This window comes from Haliotis asinina, chromosome 14 (assembly GCF_037392515.1).
Source record: "Haliotis asinina isolate JCU_RB_2024 chromosome 14, JCU_Hal_asi_v2, whole genome shotgun sequence".
Classification (NCBI taxonomy): Eukaryota; Metazoa; Mollusca; class Gastropoda; order Lepetellida; family Haliotidae; genus Haliotis; species Haliotis asinina.
The window spans coordinates 35,298,159-35,318,612 of NC_090293.1; the positions used below are offsets into that span (position 1 = coordinate 35,298,159).

Below are 20,454 nucleotides of genomic sequence, written 5' to 3' on the forward strand. Positions count from 1 at the left end.
AACTCTTGGCGCAGTTCAGAAGAGTGCCCGGGTTTTCCACTGGGAGCACAGCCCTTCTGACAATCTGGGTAATGCAGAAGGCTGCAGTGTTGGGGAGCCTCCATATTCTCCGGAAAGTTCTTGGTGGGTTCGACTAGGCAGTGATTCCTGGGAGAAGTCCCATTCGCTGTCTGGGCTGCGTGTAGAGGGGGCGAGAGTGATGAGCTTTACCAGCCTGACTGCGCCAGAATCACCCGAACCCTTTCTGCTGCATATCTATCTTAATCTGTAAAAAATAAATAACTATAGCACATACACAGATATATACAAGTACACACATATATACATACACACACATCCATGCATACATATACACATACACATAACCATTCGTACACGTACACACATATATACATATGCATACACACATATGTAGACACATTAACACACATACACGTATGTACATTATTATCTAGATGTAACAATAATAATAAGACACATGAAAAACATACATAAGCACAGATTATAATTTTGAGATATCAAAGCAAGTCAGTCAAGTTGAACTCTAACAGCAATTGCATGTTCACGACAACAAGAGCATTACATAACTCCTGCGCTGAGGTCACGAGATCTAAACCACATGGTTTGGGGTATGCATGCCGGCTGTTCGAATAGTTATAGATATATCTGAAAACAGACAACAATGCAAATACCTCACAAGTCACCTACAATGATTAATGATTAATTAATTGTGTTTGGTAAAAACATCATTGAAGCAGCCAAGATTACAAGAATTTGATCACAACCCCTATGGTTAAATGATGATTACAAAAATCCAAATTACCTTATTAGTCCTTGGGCTAAAACTGGAATTTTAACAATTAAGGACTTTTATAATGAAGATGGTTTTATGTGTTTTGAAGATTTGAAGGTGAAATTTAATATCAGAGGTACATATATGGATCTCAGATATGTTTGGTATATCATACCTGATCCATGGAAAAGGACCATAAGACAATGTAGACCTATTCATAAAATGATCAAGATATTAACTTTTTTCATAAAAAGTTTATGGATGTCAAAAAGGGCTCAAGATTATTTTATGATAAGCTCTTATCTGATGATACTAAACTTCATATTTGCCAAGAATGGGAAGATTTATTTCATGATATTGATATGGACTGGCATATGATTTTTAAAACTTGCAGAAATGCTTTGAAAGTTGTAAAACTTTTAGATTTTCAATTCAAATTTTGCACCGAATTATATATACAAAAAGAGCTTTTGAGTATGAAACTTGTTGACAATACAATGTGTAGTTTTGCAGTATTGATAGTGAAACTTTATGTCATGTATATTGGAAATGTAATGTAATCTGGAAAGAACTTGAAAATTGGATAATACAAAACATACAGAATTTTGAAATAACAAAGACTCTGGTTTGGTTTGGAGTTTGGGGAAATAAACCGTTGCTAAATCACATAATCTTTTCTGCAAAAAGACATACATACACTTGCATTCTAAAGAAACTTATTCCAAAGGTTAAAGATTTCTTAAAAGTACTGAAAGACATTTCCATTGTTGAAAACTTCATGTCCAGAAGGAACACTACTTTTGATAAGTTTCCTGACAAATAGTTTCCTTTATCCTCAGTTCTTCAAGCTCTCATGTAATCTGCAATGTGATCTTGTAATCTGGAATATATATTGTTTGGTTTGATTATAATCGTGTTTTTAGGCTACCAGTTGATGAACTTTGATCATGAATGTGCACACCTATGGCTTTAATCTATATCAATCATGGGAACAAATAACAAAAATGCAATGTGCCAGACCAACGGAACTGATATGTGGACTGACTGATATATTTGTCTGTGTCAAATTATCTTTTCAGTACTTGCGCTGTTGTTATTTCGATGATGGTCTCATCTCTCCACATTAAAAATAATACCTTTAAAAAATAATTGTGTATGTGCTTATTGACTGAGTAAAACTCTCACGTTCAATTGTTCAATATTCTGATCATTGACAAGAGACGCAGCAAAACAAAAGCACCGGCGGGTTGCATGATTTGCACGTGAAACAGTAGCTGGTCGTAACATAAACGCACGAAAAGGGGTCTGTGCAGACAAATCTTCTATTGTCTGATGTTATGAAAGGTGTCGATATGCACATGAATTCTATTGATTGGTGTTAAAACAAATTTAAGCACATACACAATAGTGTGATTCTTACTGTAACTACAAAAATAATCGACTTCGCAGTCTCCAATATGACTGCTTTATCGACGATAGCATTGGCAGTGCAATCCTCTTACCCAGGAAGATGCTATATTAAATGGTGGAGCTATACCAATGAAATGCAGGTAATATTCGTTTACCTAGGACAGTTAGGGTATCTATAAAGTATCATAAACTACGAACCACTTACAGCAGAGCACACTTTGTGGAACGATAGCTTCAATCTATTGTGTCAGTAGATTAAGGATAGAGGTTGTAATTATCTCATCCAAATATCAAGCATTAGCTATTGTTCAGTTATTGTTGACACAACACAGTGACATGATGATTGCTGTGTGGTAAGGTTGTAACGTCAGGTCCATTAATATATTGAATCTGACTATCACGGTTGTTGAGAATGGAAAGTTCTGTTTTGGTATGTAAGTCAGCTGCCAAGTCATTTGGTATTGTTCTTTGAAGATAACATCCCAATGAATATTGTTCATCATGATATCGAGATATCAAACCTGGATTAGTTAACTATTGTTGGTGGCAGACCAGAATAAAGCAAGGTCGTCGTTATTATGATAGAAACATAGCTACTGTTGATGTTACCGGTTAGTAATATGTCAGCATCATCTTAATATCACGGTTGATGAGAGAACATTTCTGTTGTTGATATGTAAGTCAACTGGCAAGTCATTAGCTACTGTTCAATAAACCATAGAATATTCTTTCCTCCAGATAATCAGCCAGGGCTGTTATGCGGTTGTTGTTGACACAGCACAATGGTGGCATTTGGTTGTTGTTATTATTACAGCAGCAGTTACTGTTGATATTGTTGTTTAGTATGGAAGACACACAGCATCTGAGTATCATGGTTGCTGATAACAGAACCATTTTGTTGTTGATATATAGATGTTGTTCAGTGTTTGACACGACAAAGAAATACTACTTACATGATATATAGTTAAGCCACTCAAAGCACTTGAGTATTAAGCTGGCTCTGGTGTCTGGTCTCCCTGACTTAGGTTGATCACCATCCTCAGACGAGTTTTCTCGACCACTTGCTGGAACTGAGTAGGGTTTACTACTTTCGTGACTGTTCCATCCTTCAACTTAATGAAGATCACACCTTCAGTGACCCAGGCAGATTCCACCTTTTTCTCGGATACAAGGGCTCGGGCTTTGCTAGTGAGTACTGCTCGTGTTCTGGTCAGGGCCTCGTTCACGTAAATACTAGATTGATTAGGTCGAGGTAGGTGTTTCAGTTTAGATCTCCACTTCAAAAGTTGCCGTTTCGTGGCGTTGCCGACGAAGCGGACGATGATAGTGCGAGGAGGCTTTTGAGGCGTCGCCGGACGCCACGGCACCCTGTGGCTGATATCAATATCAGTTGTAGTGGTGTTAATACCAATGGATTTGGTTAGTTTGACCACAACATTATCAGTGTTCTCGTCGTGCAATCCCGGAAATTCGGACGTTGTTGCGACGCGAGTATTGCTTGCTCCTGTCGAGACGGTCAGTAAGATCATTGATTTCCTAATCCTTTCCTCGATTTTCTCTGTGAGAAGGGACACTGATTTTTCCAGCTGCTTGTTTTCTTCCGAAATCCTCCCCATTTCTTCCCTGATCATGGGTCTTATTAGATCTGTTATAGTTGAACAGAGCCTGTTTGTTTTGAAAAGTTAATAAGAGCTTCTCAAGGAAAACATCAGATCCGGGAATCACACCAGTGTCGCTACTTGTATCTACTGGTTCAATCATGACCGTAGTTAGTGCCCTTTCCGAGTCCGTAGAGATGTTACAGAGTCTCTCTGAATTCGTCTCAAAGTCCGATTCGGGCAAAGAGACTATTTGGTGGTTACGTTTTACTGTTGAAATATTTTCCACGTGAACCGTACTACATGTGTTATGATAACCGAGAGTCACAGTCACAAAGCAAGATTGAACACAGAACGCTGAGATAAGCTGCTGGGATCCTGACACCGTGAATTATTGATGAGGGTGACAGAGTTTTTATATCGTCATTTATCATAAGAAATAATCACCATTGGTTCATAAATGACATTCGTTAGCACATACATACAATATTGTTTACATTCGTAGCGTTAGTTGTTGTACAAATGCGATAGTTTCCACCATAGCTTGGAAACTTTCACTCAGTCTCAGCAGAGCTGAAGGGTGCACGTCTTGTCATGGTGACGTCTCTTCCTTATCGTTAATTGCAATGGGTGTATGTCAAAACGCATTTGTGCATTGCTTCATTCGAGTTCAAATTAATTGTTTGAAATCATACTTCCTGGCATCGATTGCCATCATATTGTCGTGATCATGAATTGTTTGTAAGCTGCATGGTGCTGCTGTATTGTTCACAGTCCACACCTTCACGTCAATCACTTGACATAGTGTCCTAGTGATAGTTCCCTATACTGAGGGTCAAAAAGGCATATCAATTAATCTTTACAGTTGCAAAAATCGACAAAAGGAAATCGATGCAAACGTTGTAATAAGAAAGTGGAAATAGCTGACGAGACTTATGCAATGTTATACACAATAATTAGCATCAGCTGTCGGGATCACTCGGTGCAGTGCGCTTTCTGCGCGGATTCACAAAAGACCTCTTAGCGTAAACTAACCCACAAAGAAGTGCAGATAGAGATGTCCTAAAACATCATTCACAAAGACGTGCAGATAGAGATGTCCTAAAACATCATTCACAAAGACGTGCAGATAGAAATGTCCTAAAACATCATTCACAAAGACGTACAGATAGAGATGTCCTAAAACATCATTCACAAAGAAGTGTAGATAGAGATGTCCTAAAACATCATTCACAAAGACGTGCAGATAGAGATGTCCTAAAACAACACCCACAAAGACGTGCAGATAGAGATGTCCAAAAACATCATTCACAAAGAAGTGTAGATAGAGATGTCCTAAAACATCATTCACAAAGAAGTGTAGATAGAGATGTCCTAAAACATCATCTACAAAAAAGTAACAGTCACTAGGTCCGTCATTCAGTGGTGTGTAGGCCCTCCGTGCAAATGATACAATTAAAAGTGTCAGACTCTCTATTTTTCTCTAGCGGCTGTACTATCTAATCGCTTTCTACAGGGAGATCTGGACATCGGCTCCGCACAGATGTGACCTGCCCTAATCAGAACAGGGGATACTTCGGAAACTCCGACGTTGAAAATGTTGAACGACATTCCTATGAATTCGATAGGCCCTGATAACGGGCAGTGCTGTGTATTGAGTGATGGCATGTCGCAACTCATTTGCCACAGCAGTGTAGTTCCTTACCTCGTTGCGTCCCTATCCTGAGACCTGGGGTGACGCCTGGCCTTTCTCAAGTCCTGCCAGTCACTCTGTAACGCCACATTAACCTGCTGATTGTCATTTTCGTACAGTTAATGATTACTTTTGGTAGAGAAATGACCTCCAACTGTACCGTGCCAGGTGCTTCTGTCGATGTCCAGTAACTGTTCCTGCCATGTTATCGGGTTTTCTATTGCTGACTACCGACATCTTTTGCAAAGTCACCGTCTTCATACCCTTTGCCTTTATACAGCACGAGTGTTTGTTTCCTAAATTAACCTAACCAAATCTCTCAAAGCTCCTAAACGCCGCACCTGTTTGATTTAGTATTATACGCTGAGCATGCGGAAACCTGGCTAACCTTCCAGAATAAAACGATGGTCCAGCTTGATGACTTGGTTGACACACGTCATCGTATCCCAAATGCGTAAATCGCTGTTCATACTGTAGATCACCGGATTATCTGGTCTAGTCTAGATTATTTACAGACCGCCGTCACAACCACCCATTCGATCGGCGATCCTTCGACATCATCACAATGCCAGACTTTCCAAATGATGATGATGACTTGTAATCACACTTGTGTAAACTGATGATGTGCTGCGACAGAGACGCGCCCAGTGTCACATATCAGTCAAAGTGCCAATACCGACAAAGCGAATGAAACTAAACCTTTTACCAATCACACATCGGGCAACGTACATACAAATAACAATACGACACAATGGGCCCAGTGTAATCGATACCTCGTTAATGCATCATCACAGAGGATGTTGAGACAAGCGTAGACAGTTTCCGTCTTAAGATGACATATGACACGCGTGTTTGAGGCAAACACTGTTTACATGCAGTCTTGACATAAACATGACGGAAATACTGCTAAAACACGTGACATTAGGGACAAAATGAAAGGTAAAAGGTGATTAAACAATAACGTCAGATCTCATTTTGCGTGTGCCCATTTATTTCAAGTCGATATCTAGACGTTGTAATGAGTGTATAACAGTAAAACACCCTTCCTGTGCAGCTAGGATTCACGTTGCGTTAGTATCCGGCAATATTCGCCAGGAAACATCTTGATCCAATATTTAGTTCTCAGACTCCGAAACTTCCAGGTACACATCCGCCACAACGTCATCGGTGGTCTGAGTGGGTAGATTGTTTACACACAGTCTAAGTAAACTTAGTCTCAGTGTTATTCGTTAGACTCCATCACTGGGTGTAACAAACCCTAGTAGAAGGTCGCGTCAGGTATCCTTTGAGCGACCTATGACCGTCCAATCAATAGCGAGACGGTTAAATAGATTTACACAATCGGACAACGGCTATTACTTAGGGATCGGAAGCACTTAAGGTGTTAAGGTCACTTAAACAGATCTCTAAACAAACAGAAATTCGTATATAACACAGTTATTTGACCTGCAGTATAGATGCTTTGGGGTTCCTGTTGACATGGTTACCATTAGCTAATATTTCCGCAAATTGACTTCCTTGAATATTGACAAAAACACAATTTTCAGTGACTGTTTACTGTTGTCTCAGTTGTAACATGCGTCGTGTGCATCACCCGGAAGGGATCGTAGGCTAAATAGCATTCGGAATCGTTCGGGTACGAACCTTTTCGAGATAAAAATTTCAAAAGGTATGTGCGAATGTGCACTTTGGTAAGCTGTGTTCTCATTGGTCAGTCTCAAAGGTTACCTGCAGCTGATGCGACCTCCCATAATGTTTTGTTAGACTCAGTAGTGGAGTGTAACGAAAAGTACCGAGGCTAGGTTTACTTAGACTGGTTTACACAACGACTAGACTAGCTCCTCTTTTAACTGGCGTCGCTATTGATTGTTTTTTTTTCTGAGAACACTTAAATTTCTGAAGTATGCTTAGTTTGTAAACTTCAGCAGTTATATTACTTTCATAATAAGTATCGGAATGATAAAATGTTATCTTTGTATCTATAAACAAAAAATACCTCAACGCATGGATAAGCATACTAAATACTGTTTCATACTTTCACATTTACCTCTTAGAACTTTCAGGGATCAATAAGTATTCCCAAGAGTAAACACGTGTTGTCGACACCTCCGTGATGCCACTGCGTTTCTGAATATTTGCTCCATTGGTGGTGTGTATGCATTCTCATTCATATTATACATGATAAATATTGATAAGTGTGCTACACAAACGCTGTTTTTTAGTGAAAGGTATTTAGGCTTGGTTTCTCTTTTGCAATTTCTATATTTTAAAATCGTCAAACCTTACATCATTAATCAGATGGAGTGACTGTAAGCTAATTACAACTATTACAGCGTTAACATAGACTAGACTAGAAAAACACATTTCTTAAAAGATCCACTCTACGACAAGAAGACTGGCTGAGTATGAAGACTTTTATGGATATATGCAAGTTCTTTCTTGCAGTGGAGGCGACGTTTCAGTGTAGAATCTAACACCGTTGTCAAGCAAACGATGCATAACATATCCACAAGGAGAAATATATACATGGTGGGGATGTGAGTTTATACAATAAAGTGAGTGAGTGAGTTTATCACCTGTTGTGATAATAGACAACGAAGCCAGTGGTCAAGGGTGGGTTATTCTTGATTAGTTGATCGTAAGATGTAGGGGGTAATCACCTTGATCTCAGCAGATTGCCGGGCTGAGTCATTTGATGTTGATTGCCTCTAAGACTTTCCTTGTCTTGTAATCTGACTGGTTGGTTTCTAGGATGCTAATGTTGTTCCAAAGTATGGCATGGTTTGGGTGAGCTTGGATGTTGGCGCAAATGGCAGATTTGGAGTCTTGGTTGTGGAGTTCAGCTCTTCTGACTAGGGTGGCGATTATACCCCTCTTCAGTTGTAGTGAGTGATTAGATTAGAAGTGTAGATATTGATTTGTCAAACTCATATCCATAAAAGTCTTCATCCTCATCATACCAGCTTTAAAAATGCCACTAAAGAAGAAGATTAGCTGGCGTTCTGTCAATAAAACATTACATCAAAGGTATCTAGTGTTCTATGAAACATTACATGAAAGGTCATTGTTATAATTATCATACATATATTTGGATAATATCCTAAGGGTAGAAGCTGAAGATTAACTCTTGTCCAGAGTGCGTCACAATGGACTTTCCGATTTACACACAGCGCTACCTACTATTGGTTGGCACCCTGCACGTTCTGTCTTGCAATCCTGTTATATCAGATATAGCATGATCGATCAGCCTCGGTAAGGGTTCGTCAGAGATTGAACCGAGTAACTGATTCCCAACATTTGGTCACGTTTATGCAATTTTCAGTACTGTTTCCAACAGCATGTTCTTAAGCCTGTAAGAAGTACATCACTCCATCTAAGCAGCAGACAGCGCCGTGTAAGAGAATGTGCGTCACCAACACAGTGCCAAGACAGTATGTTTTCTACATAACAATGGACAACAAATCAATCACAAATTAAACAATGTTTCCAAAATGTTTGATCAACATGGACATATTTGAAACAATAAGCGTAATACTGGTGTCAGTCATTTCCCTGCTGTACACCGACACCCATTTCATGCTGAATTTCAAATACAAAATATATGTATACATCGCCACAATTCGTGAAAATTGCAGCCTATGCAGGTTACTGGTCGCTGCTCTAACTGTTGTGGAGCGGCTGGGTAACCTAGTGATCAAAGTCTCCCCCTCCTCACGCCAACGACCCGGGGGTCTACGCCACATGACTACAACGCCTTGTCTAGCGTTCACCATCCGTAATATTACTGGAATATTGTTTAAAGTGGCGTAAAACCATACTCACTCACTCACTCACTCATTAATTCTTGTAATAAATTGCATTTCAGCACCTTTCATGATTAGGATAAACTTTCTAACAATTTAAAAAACTAAAACTGAACCTCTGAAACCTTATCAGAAATTGTAAGATAAAGGGCATCAAATACGACATGTTGTAAATAAAATCCAACAAATGCACGGGAGTTCCTGTACTCGAAAGTCCCAAACACTTTTAGAACACCATAGTCTTCAAAGCACACCAGACAATAGTTGAACGAAAACCAGGTTCCGTGGCAACTTTTTTTTATTGAAATGAGTGTCAGTGTCTATCAACTGCCTCTCAAAGAAACTAAATTGTTAATTCAAACTCAAACATGAGAAGGAACAATGGCAATGAATTTCGAGAGTTATATTAAGAATTTCTATTACAGCTACTCATAAATCCGTTAATCCCCTCAAATTTAATAAAATTGTCACATGTGAAATAATTAGGGCTGTTCACGTTGTTAGATATTAACATAGATACATTGCACGAAAATCCTCGTTCTAATGCAATATCTGTTCAGCAATTCCTCTTCCATGTTTCACTATTGATCTTGCCTTCAATCCTGCGTTCACATGCAGCTTTGGAACCACGTGGGGTAATTCGCGGTATATATTTCAAGAATTTAGGGGGTTTGTCAAGATATACGGACTGGGGTGATGATGATGTAAAACACACCACTATGCAAATTGCTAGTATATTGTTACCGAATTTCATTTTCAGGTTTTTTTTGTTTTAAATATACCGAAGTAGTTACAGTTACCATTTTGAAACTGGTTTTCAAAACATATTCAACCAAATGCAATATTTCTTGTCCTTGGATCTGCTGGAACCTGTGGATGTTGCTTGACTAATACTCATGTGTACATATGGTAAAGGCAGTCAAGTAGGTGATTATAATATTCACTAAGTAGCTGTGGTTCAGCTTCCAAAAAGTCCTCGTCTGGATATTCAGAGTGAAAATATCTTCACAAGCGTGAGCATCACCGTGACCTTTTGTGTAATCTATATACCCTCAAGACAAATGTTTACTATGGTGCTTTAGTTTATTGGGCGTTCAAGAAGAAGTTATACTTAATAATACTTATGACACAATTATCCAACACGCCACACGTCATCAGTGGACATTTGAGTCCTGCTGGAACCTGTCTAACAATTTTCCCCATCAAGAGGTCTAGCCTAGTGCAACGTTCCTTGACCATACTAGATTTCATTTCCATGGCAACCATTTGCATTTGTCCTCGTTGCATGCACGCAATTAGATGTAATCTGGTTTAAGGTTGTGTGGCATGAGCCCAGAGTTTTCAGCTTTTACCTCTACATTTTACCTCTATCATTGCGAGTTTTCAACTTTTACCTCTACGTTTTACCTCTATCATTGCGAGTTTTCAGCTTTTACCTCTACGTTTTACCTCTATCATTGCGAGTTTTCAGCTTTTACCTCTACGTTTTACCTCTATCATTGCGAGTTTTCAACTTTTACCTCTACGTTTTACCTCTATCATTGCGAGTTTTCAACTTTTACCTCTACGTTTTACCTCTATCATTGCGAGTTTTCAACTTTTACCTCTACGTTTTACCTCTATCATTGCGAGTTTTCAGCTTTTACCTCTACGTTTTACTTCTATCATTGCGAGTTTTCAGCTTTTACCTCTACGTTTTACCTCTATCATTGCGAGTTTTCAACTTTTACCTCTACGTTTTACCTCTATCATTGCGAGTTTTCAGCTTTTACCTCTACGTTTTACCTCTATCATTGCGAGTTTTCAGCTTTTACCTCTACGTTTTACCTCTATCATTGCGAGTTTTCAGCTTTTACCTCTACGTTTTTCCTCTATCATTGCGAGTTTTCAACTTTTACCTCTACGTTTTACCTCTATCATTGCGAGTTTTCAGCTTTTACCTCTACGTTTTACCTCTATCATTGCGAGTTTTCAACTTTTTCCTCTACGTTTTACCTCTATCATTGCGAGTTTTCAGCTTTTACCTCTACGTTTTACCTCTATCATTGCGAGTTTTCAACTTTTACCTCTACGTTTTACCTCTATCATTGCGAGTTTTCAACTTTTACCTCTACGTTTTACCTCTATCATTGCGAGTTTTCAACTTTTACCTCTACGTTTTACCTCTATCATTGCGAGTTTTCAGCTTTTACCTCTACGTTTTACCTCTATCATTGCGAGTTTTCAACTTTTACCTCTACGTTTTACCTCTATCATTGCGAGTTTTCAGCTTTTACCTCTACGTTTTACCTCTATCATTGCGAGTTTTCAGCTTTTACCTCTACGTTTTACCTCTATCATTGCGAGTTTTCAACTTTTACCTCTACGTTTTACCTCTATCATTGCGAGTTTTCAGCTTTTACCTCTACGTTTTACCTCTATCATTGCGAGTTCAGCTTCCAAAAAGTCCTCGTCTGGATATTCAGAGTGAAAATATCTTCACAAGCGTGAGCATCACCGTGACCTTTTGTGTAATCTATATACCCTCAAGACAAATGTTTACTATGGTGCTTTAGTTTATTGGGCGTTCAAGAAGAAGTTATACTTAATAATACTTATGACACAATTATCCAACACGCCACACGTCATCAGTGGACATTTGAGTCCTGCTGGAACCTGTCTAACAATTTTCCCCATCAAGAGGTCTAGCCTAGTGCAACGTTCCTTGACCATACTAGATTTCATTTCCATGGCAACCATTTGCATTTGTCCTCGTTGCATGCACGCAATTAGATGTAATCTGGTTTAAGGTTGTGTGGCATGAGCCCAGAGTTTTCAGCTTTTACCTCTACATTTTACCTCTATCATTGCGAGTTTTCAACTTTTACCTCTACGTTTTACCTCTATCATTGCGAGTTTTCAGCTTTTACCTCTACGTTTTACCTCTATCATTGCGAGTTTTCAGCTTTTACCTCTACGTTTTACCTCTATCATTGCGAGTTTTCAACTTTTACCTCTACGTTTTACCTCTATCATTGCGAGTTTTCAACTTTTACCTCTACGTTTTACCTCTATCATTGCGAGTTTTCAACTTTTACCTCTACGTTTTACCTCTATCATTGCGAGTTTTCAGCTTTTACCTCTACGTTTTACTTCTATCATTGCGAGTTTTCAGCTTTTACCTCTACGTTTTACCTCTATCATTGCGAGTTTTCAACTTTTACCTCTACGTTTTACCTCTATCATTGCGAGTTTTCAGCTTTTACCTCCTCGTTTTACCTCTATCATTGCGAGTTTTCAGCTTTTACCTCTACGTTTTACCTCTATCATTGCGAGTTTTCAGCTTTTACCTCTACGTTTTACCTCTATCATTGCGAGTTTTCAGCTTTTACCTCTACGTTTTACCTCTATCATTGCGAGTTTTCAACTTTTACCTCTACGTTTTACTTCTATCATTGCGAGTTTTCAGCTTTTACCTCTACGTTTTACCTCTATCATTGCGAGTTTTCAACTTTTACCTCTACGTTTTACCTCTATCATTGCGAGTTTTCAGCTTTTACCTCTACGTTTTACCTCTATCATTGCGAGTTTTCAACTTTTACCTCTACGTTTTACCTCTATCATTGCGAGTTTTCAGCTTTTACCTCTACGTTTTACCTCTATCATTGCGAGTTTTCAGCTTTTACCTCTACGTTTTACCTCTATCATTGCGAGTTTTCAGCTTTTACCTCTACGTTTTTCCTCTATCATTGCGAGTTTTCAACTTTTACCTCTACGTTTTACCTCTATCATTGCGAGTTTTCAGCTTTTACCTCTACGTTTTACCTCTATCATTGCGAGTTTTCAACTTTTTCCTCTACGTTTTACCTCTATCATTGCGAGTTTTCAGCTTTTACCTCTACGTTTTACCTCTATCATTGCGAGTTTTCAGCTTTTACCTCTACGTTTTACCTCTATCATTGCGAGTTTTCAACTTTTACCTCTACGTTTTACCTCTATCATTGCGAGTTTTCAACTTTTACCTCTACGTTTTACCTCTATCATTGCGAGTTTTCAGCTTTTACCTCTACGTTTTACCTCTATCATTGCGAGTTTTCAACTTTTACCTCTACGTTTTACCTCTATCATTGCGAGTTTTCAGCTTTTACCTCTACGTTTTACCTCTATCATTGCGAGTTTTCAGCTTTTACCTCTACGTTTTACCTCTATCATTGCGAGTTTTCAACTTTTACCTCTACGTTTTACTTCTATCATTGCGAGTTTTCAGCTTTTACCTCTACGTTTTACCTCTATCATTGCGAGTTTTCAACTTTTACCTCTACGTTTTACCTCTATCATTGCGAGTTTTCAACTTTTACCTCTACGTTTTACCTCTATCATTGCGAGTTTTCAACTTTTACCTCTACGTTTTACCTCTATCATTGCGAGTTTTCAACTTTTACCTCTACGTTTTACCTCTATCATTGCGAGTTTTCAGCTTTTACCTCTACGTTTTACCTCTATCATTGCGAGTTTTCAACTTTTACCTCTACGTTTTACCTCTATCATTGCGAGTTTTCAGCTTTTACCTCTACGTTTTACCTCTATCATTGCGAGTTTTCAACTTTTACCTCTACGTTTTACCTCTATCATTGCGAGTTTTCAACTTTTACCTCTACGTTTTACCTCTATCATTGCGAGTTTTCAGCTTTTACCTCTACGTTTTACCTCTATCATTGCGAGTTCAGCTTCCAAAAAGTCCTCGTCTGGATATTCAGAGTGAAAATATCTTCACAAGCGTGAGCATCACCGTGACCTTTTGTGTAATCTATATACCCTCAAGACAAATGTTTACTATGGTGCTTTAGTTTATTGGGCGTTCAAGAAGAAGTTATACTTAATAATACTTATGACACAATTATCCAACACGCCACACGTCATCAGTGGACATTTGAGTCCTGCTGGAACCTGTCTAACAATTTTCCCCATCAAGAGGTCTAGCCTAGTGCAACGTTCCTTGACCATACTAGATTTCATTTCCATGGCAACCATTTGCATTTGTCCTCGTTGCATGCACGCAATTAGATGTAATCTGGTTTAAGGTTGTGTGGCATGAGCCCAGAGTTTTCAGCTTTTACCTCTACCTTTTACCTCTATCATTGCGAGTTTTCAACTTTTACCTCTACGTTTTACCTCTATCATTGGCATTAACAGTACGTGTACTTGTACTTGTATAACACCGAGACTGCAAAGACTGAAGGCGGATGGGGTCATATTTGGGTTTGGGTGGTGGTAGGGTGGTTGATCCAAATGGGTGTGGGTTGAATCTCAGATAGGGCTGAACCCCAAACTGAACTAGAATTTGTACTTTACTGAGAAAGTGTAATCCCCAATATAGCATGCTTAAAAGGACTCACCCCTGCGTGTTTCCGTGTTTCCTTGTCCGGCCCGGGGGATCTCCATATCTGGCACTGATGGGTGTCGGGAGAGTAGCTGAAAGACTCGCAGGAAGATATGTAATCACACAGGGTTTCACACTGGCGCGAGAATTTCACGTAAGTATTGTACAGTTGACATTGGTCACCATTGACCAGTGTTATGATCCACGCCGTGAAGAGGATAGTCAGCAGCATTCCACACAGCTCAGCACCGACAATGCTTCTGAAACAGGCACAGGTTGGCAACGTCAGATATTATTGATAACTCTCGCGTCGTTTCGATCTTACAGATTCAAGTTGACGTTAAGCTGACATCATGCATCCACTGTAAACTACAAATCAATAGCACATAGACACATGTATACATCTTTTTATGTCTATTTGCTTCATCTATCATCCGGAAAGAAAACATCCGATTATTATGTACGCACAGGTAGCTTCTGTTTGTGTTGTCAGAGGAAGAAAGTCTTCATTGCATAGGACGCAATTTTATTTATTTTGTAAATCGTCCTCCTTGCTCGACGCTGGATTACTTCTTACCTTAACATATCGAAACATCGACTAGTTGTCAGTCAATTTCCAACAACACCGTATCATGGTCTACAGCTTGTAACAGCAACAGTGATGTTGTCGATCGCGATTTAAAAGTTCAAGCTAAAATGAATATGCAGGTTGAGAATGAAAGATTTGAAAATATCGATACTTGAAGTCTGTAATAAACATTTGTAAGCACTTAGAAGCTGGTAGTCCTCGCCGACGCCTGATATATGGATTTTCAGATCTTTATTATTATTACATGGGTCAAGGCTAAAAGAGTATATCCTTTGTCAGGAAAATGGATAGAGCTGCATAACTGGAATTCAAAAGACGAGAGAAAAACACAAGTTAAAATCCGTATTGCTTGTATCTTAAGGTTTTAACAAAGAAGTTCAATTAAACCTTGAAACTTCATTAGCCTTAAACGATCTGATGTAACAACTAGGTTTATATAAATTACCTCACTTACTCATTTGACTTGGGGACATTTGTTTTGCCAATATTACACATGTAACATAAAACATGCTCAAGGTTCTGAGAACGATTGGTAGCAGATATTATTCTTGAAAATATTTATATGTTATGATTACACGATGCCATTTAGAAAGTGGTCAAATGCAACATATGTCATATTTGGGATTTCACTTTCTTAGTATAGTACAAATTCTAGTACTTTTTTCGGTTGAGTCCCATCCGGGATTCGAACCCGCACCCTCAGAGTCAGGCACCTAATCGCCAGCACACAAAGTCAGCCGCCTAGCCCGCTCAGCCACCGCGACTTCCACTGGAAGGCGCTAGGCGGCTGACTTTGTGTGCTGGCGATTAGGTGCCTGACTCTGAGGGTGCGGGTTCGAATCCCGGATGGGACTCAACCGAAAAAAGTACTAGAATTTGTACTTTACTAAGAAAGTGAAATCCCAAATATGACATATGTTGAATATTTATATGTTCCAAATCATAGCGACCATGAATGTTTTTGAATTGAAATGGAAAAGCAAAAATTCTTATTTCAAAATGAGTATATGGACAAAACGATCCATTTCCTGCGAAAAATCCCCCCTGATAAGTTGGATATATGTATGAGACAGTCTAGGTAATAAATGATTTCAATGCCAACTTTGAAACGTCACAACATTTATGTTCAAACCTGTTCAGCCGTTCAGTTACACAGTTCAGTGTCAACAGTCCTGCTTCAGCACCTCTCGTAAAATCAATAATCTACAATATTTGTCAGTAGGCTTCATGGCGCAATAAAAAGTATTGGCATTGTTGGCAAATACTTAAAAATGACAAGAGCTGACTGTTTTCACATAAAGGGTAGACTAACATAACTATATAACATATCATATATTATTCCTGATATTTAAGACACGAACACGTCTTGCGTCACAAGACAGGTTTTCAGTAACTGCGAGGATTGTTAAAACATAAGATAAGATAAGATAAGATATCTTTTTAAGATAAGTTGTTAGTCAGTTGAAAAACTTACTGTCTGCCAAGACATGACGAATAAGAAACTAATGCACATTTAAGACTATATTAGACCCTCAAGGTGATTCCAAAGGCTTAAAGCCTGTTTGTAAATGTAATGTACTGTTTAAGATAACCAAATGTCTACAGGTACGATTGTGATTAGACTGAGGCCAAACAGGACACTCAAGGTCAGATGGTTTTTGACCAATGGGTTAACTGTAGATTATTCGATAACTGGTGTAGTTCAATAGGTCCGACATCGACATGAAGTCACGTGACACACGTTTCTATAAAGTCCCACTGGTCTATAAATATCAATTTGATGACACGACAATGTGCAATGTGCAATGTGCAATGTGCAATGGCAATGGCAATGTGCTGGAAATTAGTACACAGATATTAGCTTGCAGATATCAGACAAATAAATGTTTATAATAGACTATTTCACAGTCCACGTTTGATTACAAGATGTTTGGAGTTAGGTACGGGTGACGTATTGGTATAGGGCACAGTAAGAACCCAAACCAACAAACCCCGACAACCATCCATCAGACGCCCTGTCATGAGTCAAAGTCAAAGTCAAAGATATATATATAGTATGTGTGTAACTATACAAGGCCTCTAGTACATATATATATATATATATAGTATGTGTGTAACTATTAGACTGACTATACTATATATATATATACAGAGAGAGAGAGAGAGAGAGAGAGAGAGAGAGAGAGAGAGAGAGATTGTATGTGTGTAACTATTAGACTGAGTATTTAAGTATATATATACACACACACATACACACACACATATAGGCAGTAGATTGTGTACAAGTAGTGAAATGCGATGGACCTACAAACGTTTTATCTAACTGTTACGTTTAATAACAGCAGAACTGATATAATACGACTGCTTTATTAGTCTCAGTCTTTAGGGAGACAGGGTGTTGGAGTGGAGACATGCTGTTGGAGTGGTACGGATGGCACAGTGGTATATTCTGCAGTAACATTCTGTGAACACTCTCAACCCCCGTCCCCTCCAGCCTAATGCTGAGTTTTGCCTTCCAATTAAGCTGGGATATAACTGTTGTGCTGTTCAGGTAGACGGTTAACCTAACTCACGGATTCGCTCAACATGGAAGTAATTTATATATGGGGGAGTGTATTCTGATACTATATGATAGTGATGTTCGAGGCCATACATTAAAGGTCATTAGGTATTCATGCTGATATATCTTAGTCACTTGTAATGGTATTTTGAACTGCTTGGGACCTTTATCATTTCATTCAATATTGATAGTAAGTTTTCTGTGAAGTATCGTATGGTTTGTAACACGGAAATGTTAGCTCATATTGCAATCATATCCCCTGTCTTTCATTTTGATGATGGAATATACAGCAGACAGTTGCCTTAATGTTTACTGTGAAACGGAGTTTCGCGACGTTTCAAGTTGTCTCAAACCATAACAATTCCCTACATGGGTACAATGTGTGAAGCGTATTGCTGGAATATTGCTTTAAACTGAACGCACTCCCTCACTTATGAATACTGTTAGTTTTCTTTTAGTAATAACTTTCAGTGATACTGATAGCACTGCGTCACTTATGTGTCCTGATAAAATGCTTTCCTTATGTTTTCACATCTTAAGTATTTATGAATAATGAAAGAACTCCTACTAATGCCCTCACAGCCAGCCACACATATATGCCAAGAAATACAGTGGCTTCAAAACACCCTCATAAGAACGAACACAAGTGCCACCACACAAGTGCCACCACACAAGTGCCACCACACCCACAACCCCGTTATAGACATGTCGGTTCGAAGACGTTTTCCTGCTAAATTAAACGCAGTTTGTTCTTGCGTGCAATTCAGATATGAGTAGAAATCACACAGTCAAACTGGAATGGGTATGAGCGGTTATCTACTCTTTAGTATACACAATGCACTGTGAAGTTCATGGAGTAAGTGTTTAGAGTTATGTCGGCAATTAATCCATCTATTTATTTAATAGATAGGCCACTGGCCCACGTATAATACTTTTCAAACATAATTCGTTGAATTCGTTGTGGCATTTTAATACATTTTACATATATTTATATTTCAAGCGGTAACCTTTAAAGAGCTTCCTTGATAAACATAGCACAATTATGATTTCTTACTGACAATTATTTGTGTGACATTTGTGCAATAATGAAGAGAGACATAAAATATAGTTTGATCTTATGTTATTGTGTACGAGGAAAAGGTATTCATCTTCAACAGCCCCTAATTTACACACAGATCCCTTCTTTCTTCATCAACACTTCCCATCTTCCCGTGTTGATTCTTGGCTGTCATTCAGATGAACGTAACAAAAACAACAGTCTTCTTAATTCCTTTTTCTTGACAGTTGATTGATAAACCTCTGTAATTAGAACTAATTTAAAGTCTTTGTAATATGTCAGTTTTCTTAATATTGACAACGTCTCTATCCACTCTTGTTGATAACAATCTTTAATCCTTTGTTTAAACAACAATCTTTAATCCTTTGTTTCTATGTAGTTATGAAGATTTTGAACATCGCAACATCTTGTGACACCTAAAGGAATCCAAAATCGTGTTGAAAAAGAGGTTCTCAGGTCCAGTTGAAACATCATGGTATAGACCTGTTTCGGGTGTCTGTTTGTCCGCACCAGTATTGTATGGTATTCGGCGTCTAATGCATAGCGTCCACAGTCGACGAAAGCAGCAGCGTTATAGACGTGATTCCTGAATGAAAGAATGTATTTACAGAAGTTTGAATGAAATTTTTCGGTGATATATATATATATATATCTTCTTTCGTACTCCTAGATTTCCGATCCATACAAACCGATTGGAATGATCGAAACGTCGAATATCTTGATTTTTTTTATTATATGACATTTATATAGCGCACATATACATGCAACTATTGCTTTCTCAAGGCGTTCGTATTGATAATAGTACAGCAGTTGTATGGCGCCTTTCCAGGCTAGATATCCTGCTCAAGGCGCACTAAATGTCACTAGAGTAAACAGAAAGATTGCTGGAAGAGATGGGTTTTCAGAAGACTTCTGAATCTGGGATAAACAGAGCAAGAACGGATATGGTGAGGCAGATCATCCCACTCTTTAGTAGCAACATCGTGTGAGTTTCATTGTCAAGAGGTCCTGGTTTTCTGACCAAAGTCATCTACATGGACAATAAGATTGCATTAGCTCTGAGAGGTAGGAGGAGCTGTGTCCGTCAAACATTGATGAGCCTGGCAAAGGATTTTGAAGTTGATCTTGTGCTTGAAGCCAATGATTCCTTGCAACACTGTAGATATGTGGTCGTGTCTGTGACTGACAGATGCGAGCAGCAGTAGTCTGTACGCGCTGTAATCGATATGTGAAGATCTGTGAAGACACAAGACTCTGTCAAAGAGTGACAGTGGCTTCTTTGGCAAGAAGTGGTCGGACTCAACCAATATTAAATATGTGAACATAGTAGATCTTGGAAATGTGATTCATACTCAAGTCCAAATCAATAATGTTACCTAGGTCCTTAACGGTCTTGGCGAATCGAATTACTGTGTCAGAGACAGTGATATTGTTCATTTGACACTTACTGCGTTTACCAGATCGGCCAAGCAGGATTGCTTCGGTCTTCTCCCTGTTGTGCCTCAGAGCATTTGTCGTCATTCAAGTTTTTATGCCACAAAAGTCTGATGTACATTCAGCAGCTGTTGCAGATTCTGGATTTGGTGTGAACA

General features: G+C 38.7%; 1 protein-coding gene across 1 annotated transcript in view; it reads right to left on the bottom strand.

Annotated features, from left to right (window-relative positions):
* LOC137260768 (complement component receptor 1-like protein) overlaps positions 1 to 15,241 on the bottom strand; it is a 41,667-nt gene extending 26,426 nt beyond the window's left edge. The window contains exons 1-2 of the mRNA XM_067798342.1: positions 15,234 to 15,241; positions 14,673 to 14,916 (exon numbers count right to left, since the gene is read on the bottom strand). Of these exons, the coding sequence (XP_067654443.1) occupies positions 14,673 to 14,916; positions 15,234 to 15,241 (252 nt within the window). The remainder of the gene's footprint in view (positions 1 to 14,672; positions 14,917 to 15,233) is intronic.
* Positions 15,242 to 20,454: the final 5,213 nt, after the last annotated feature.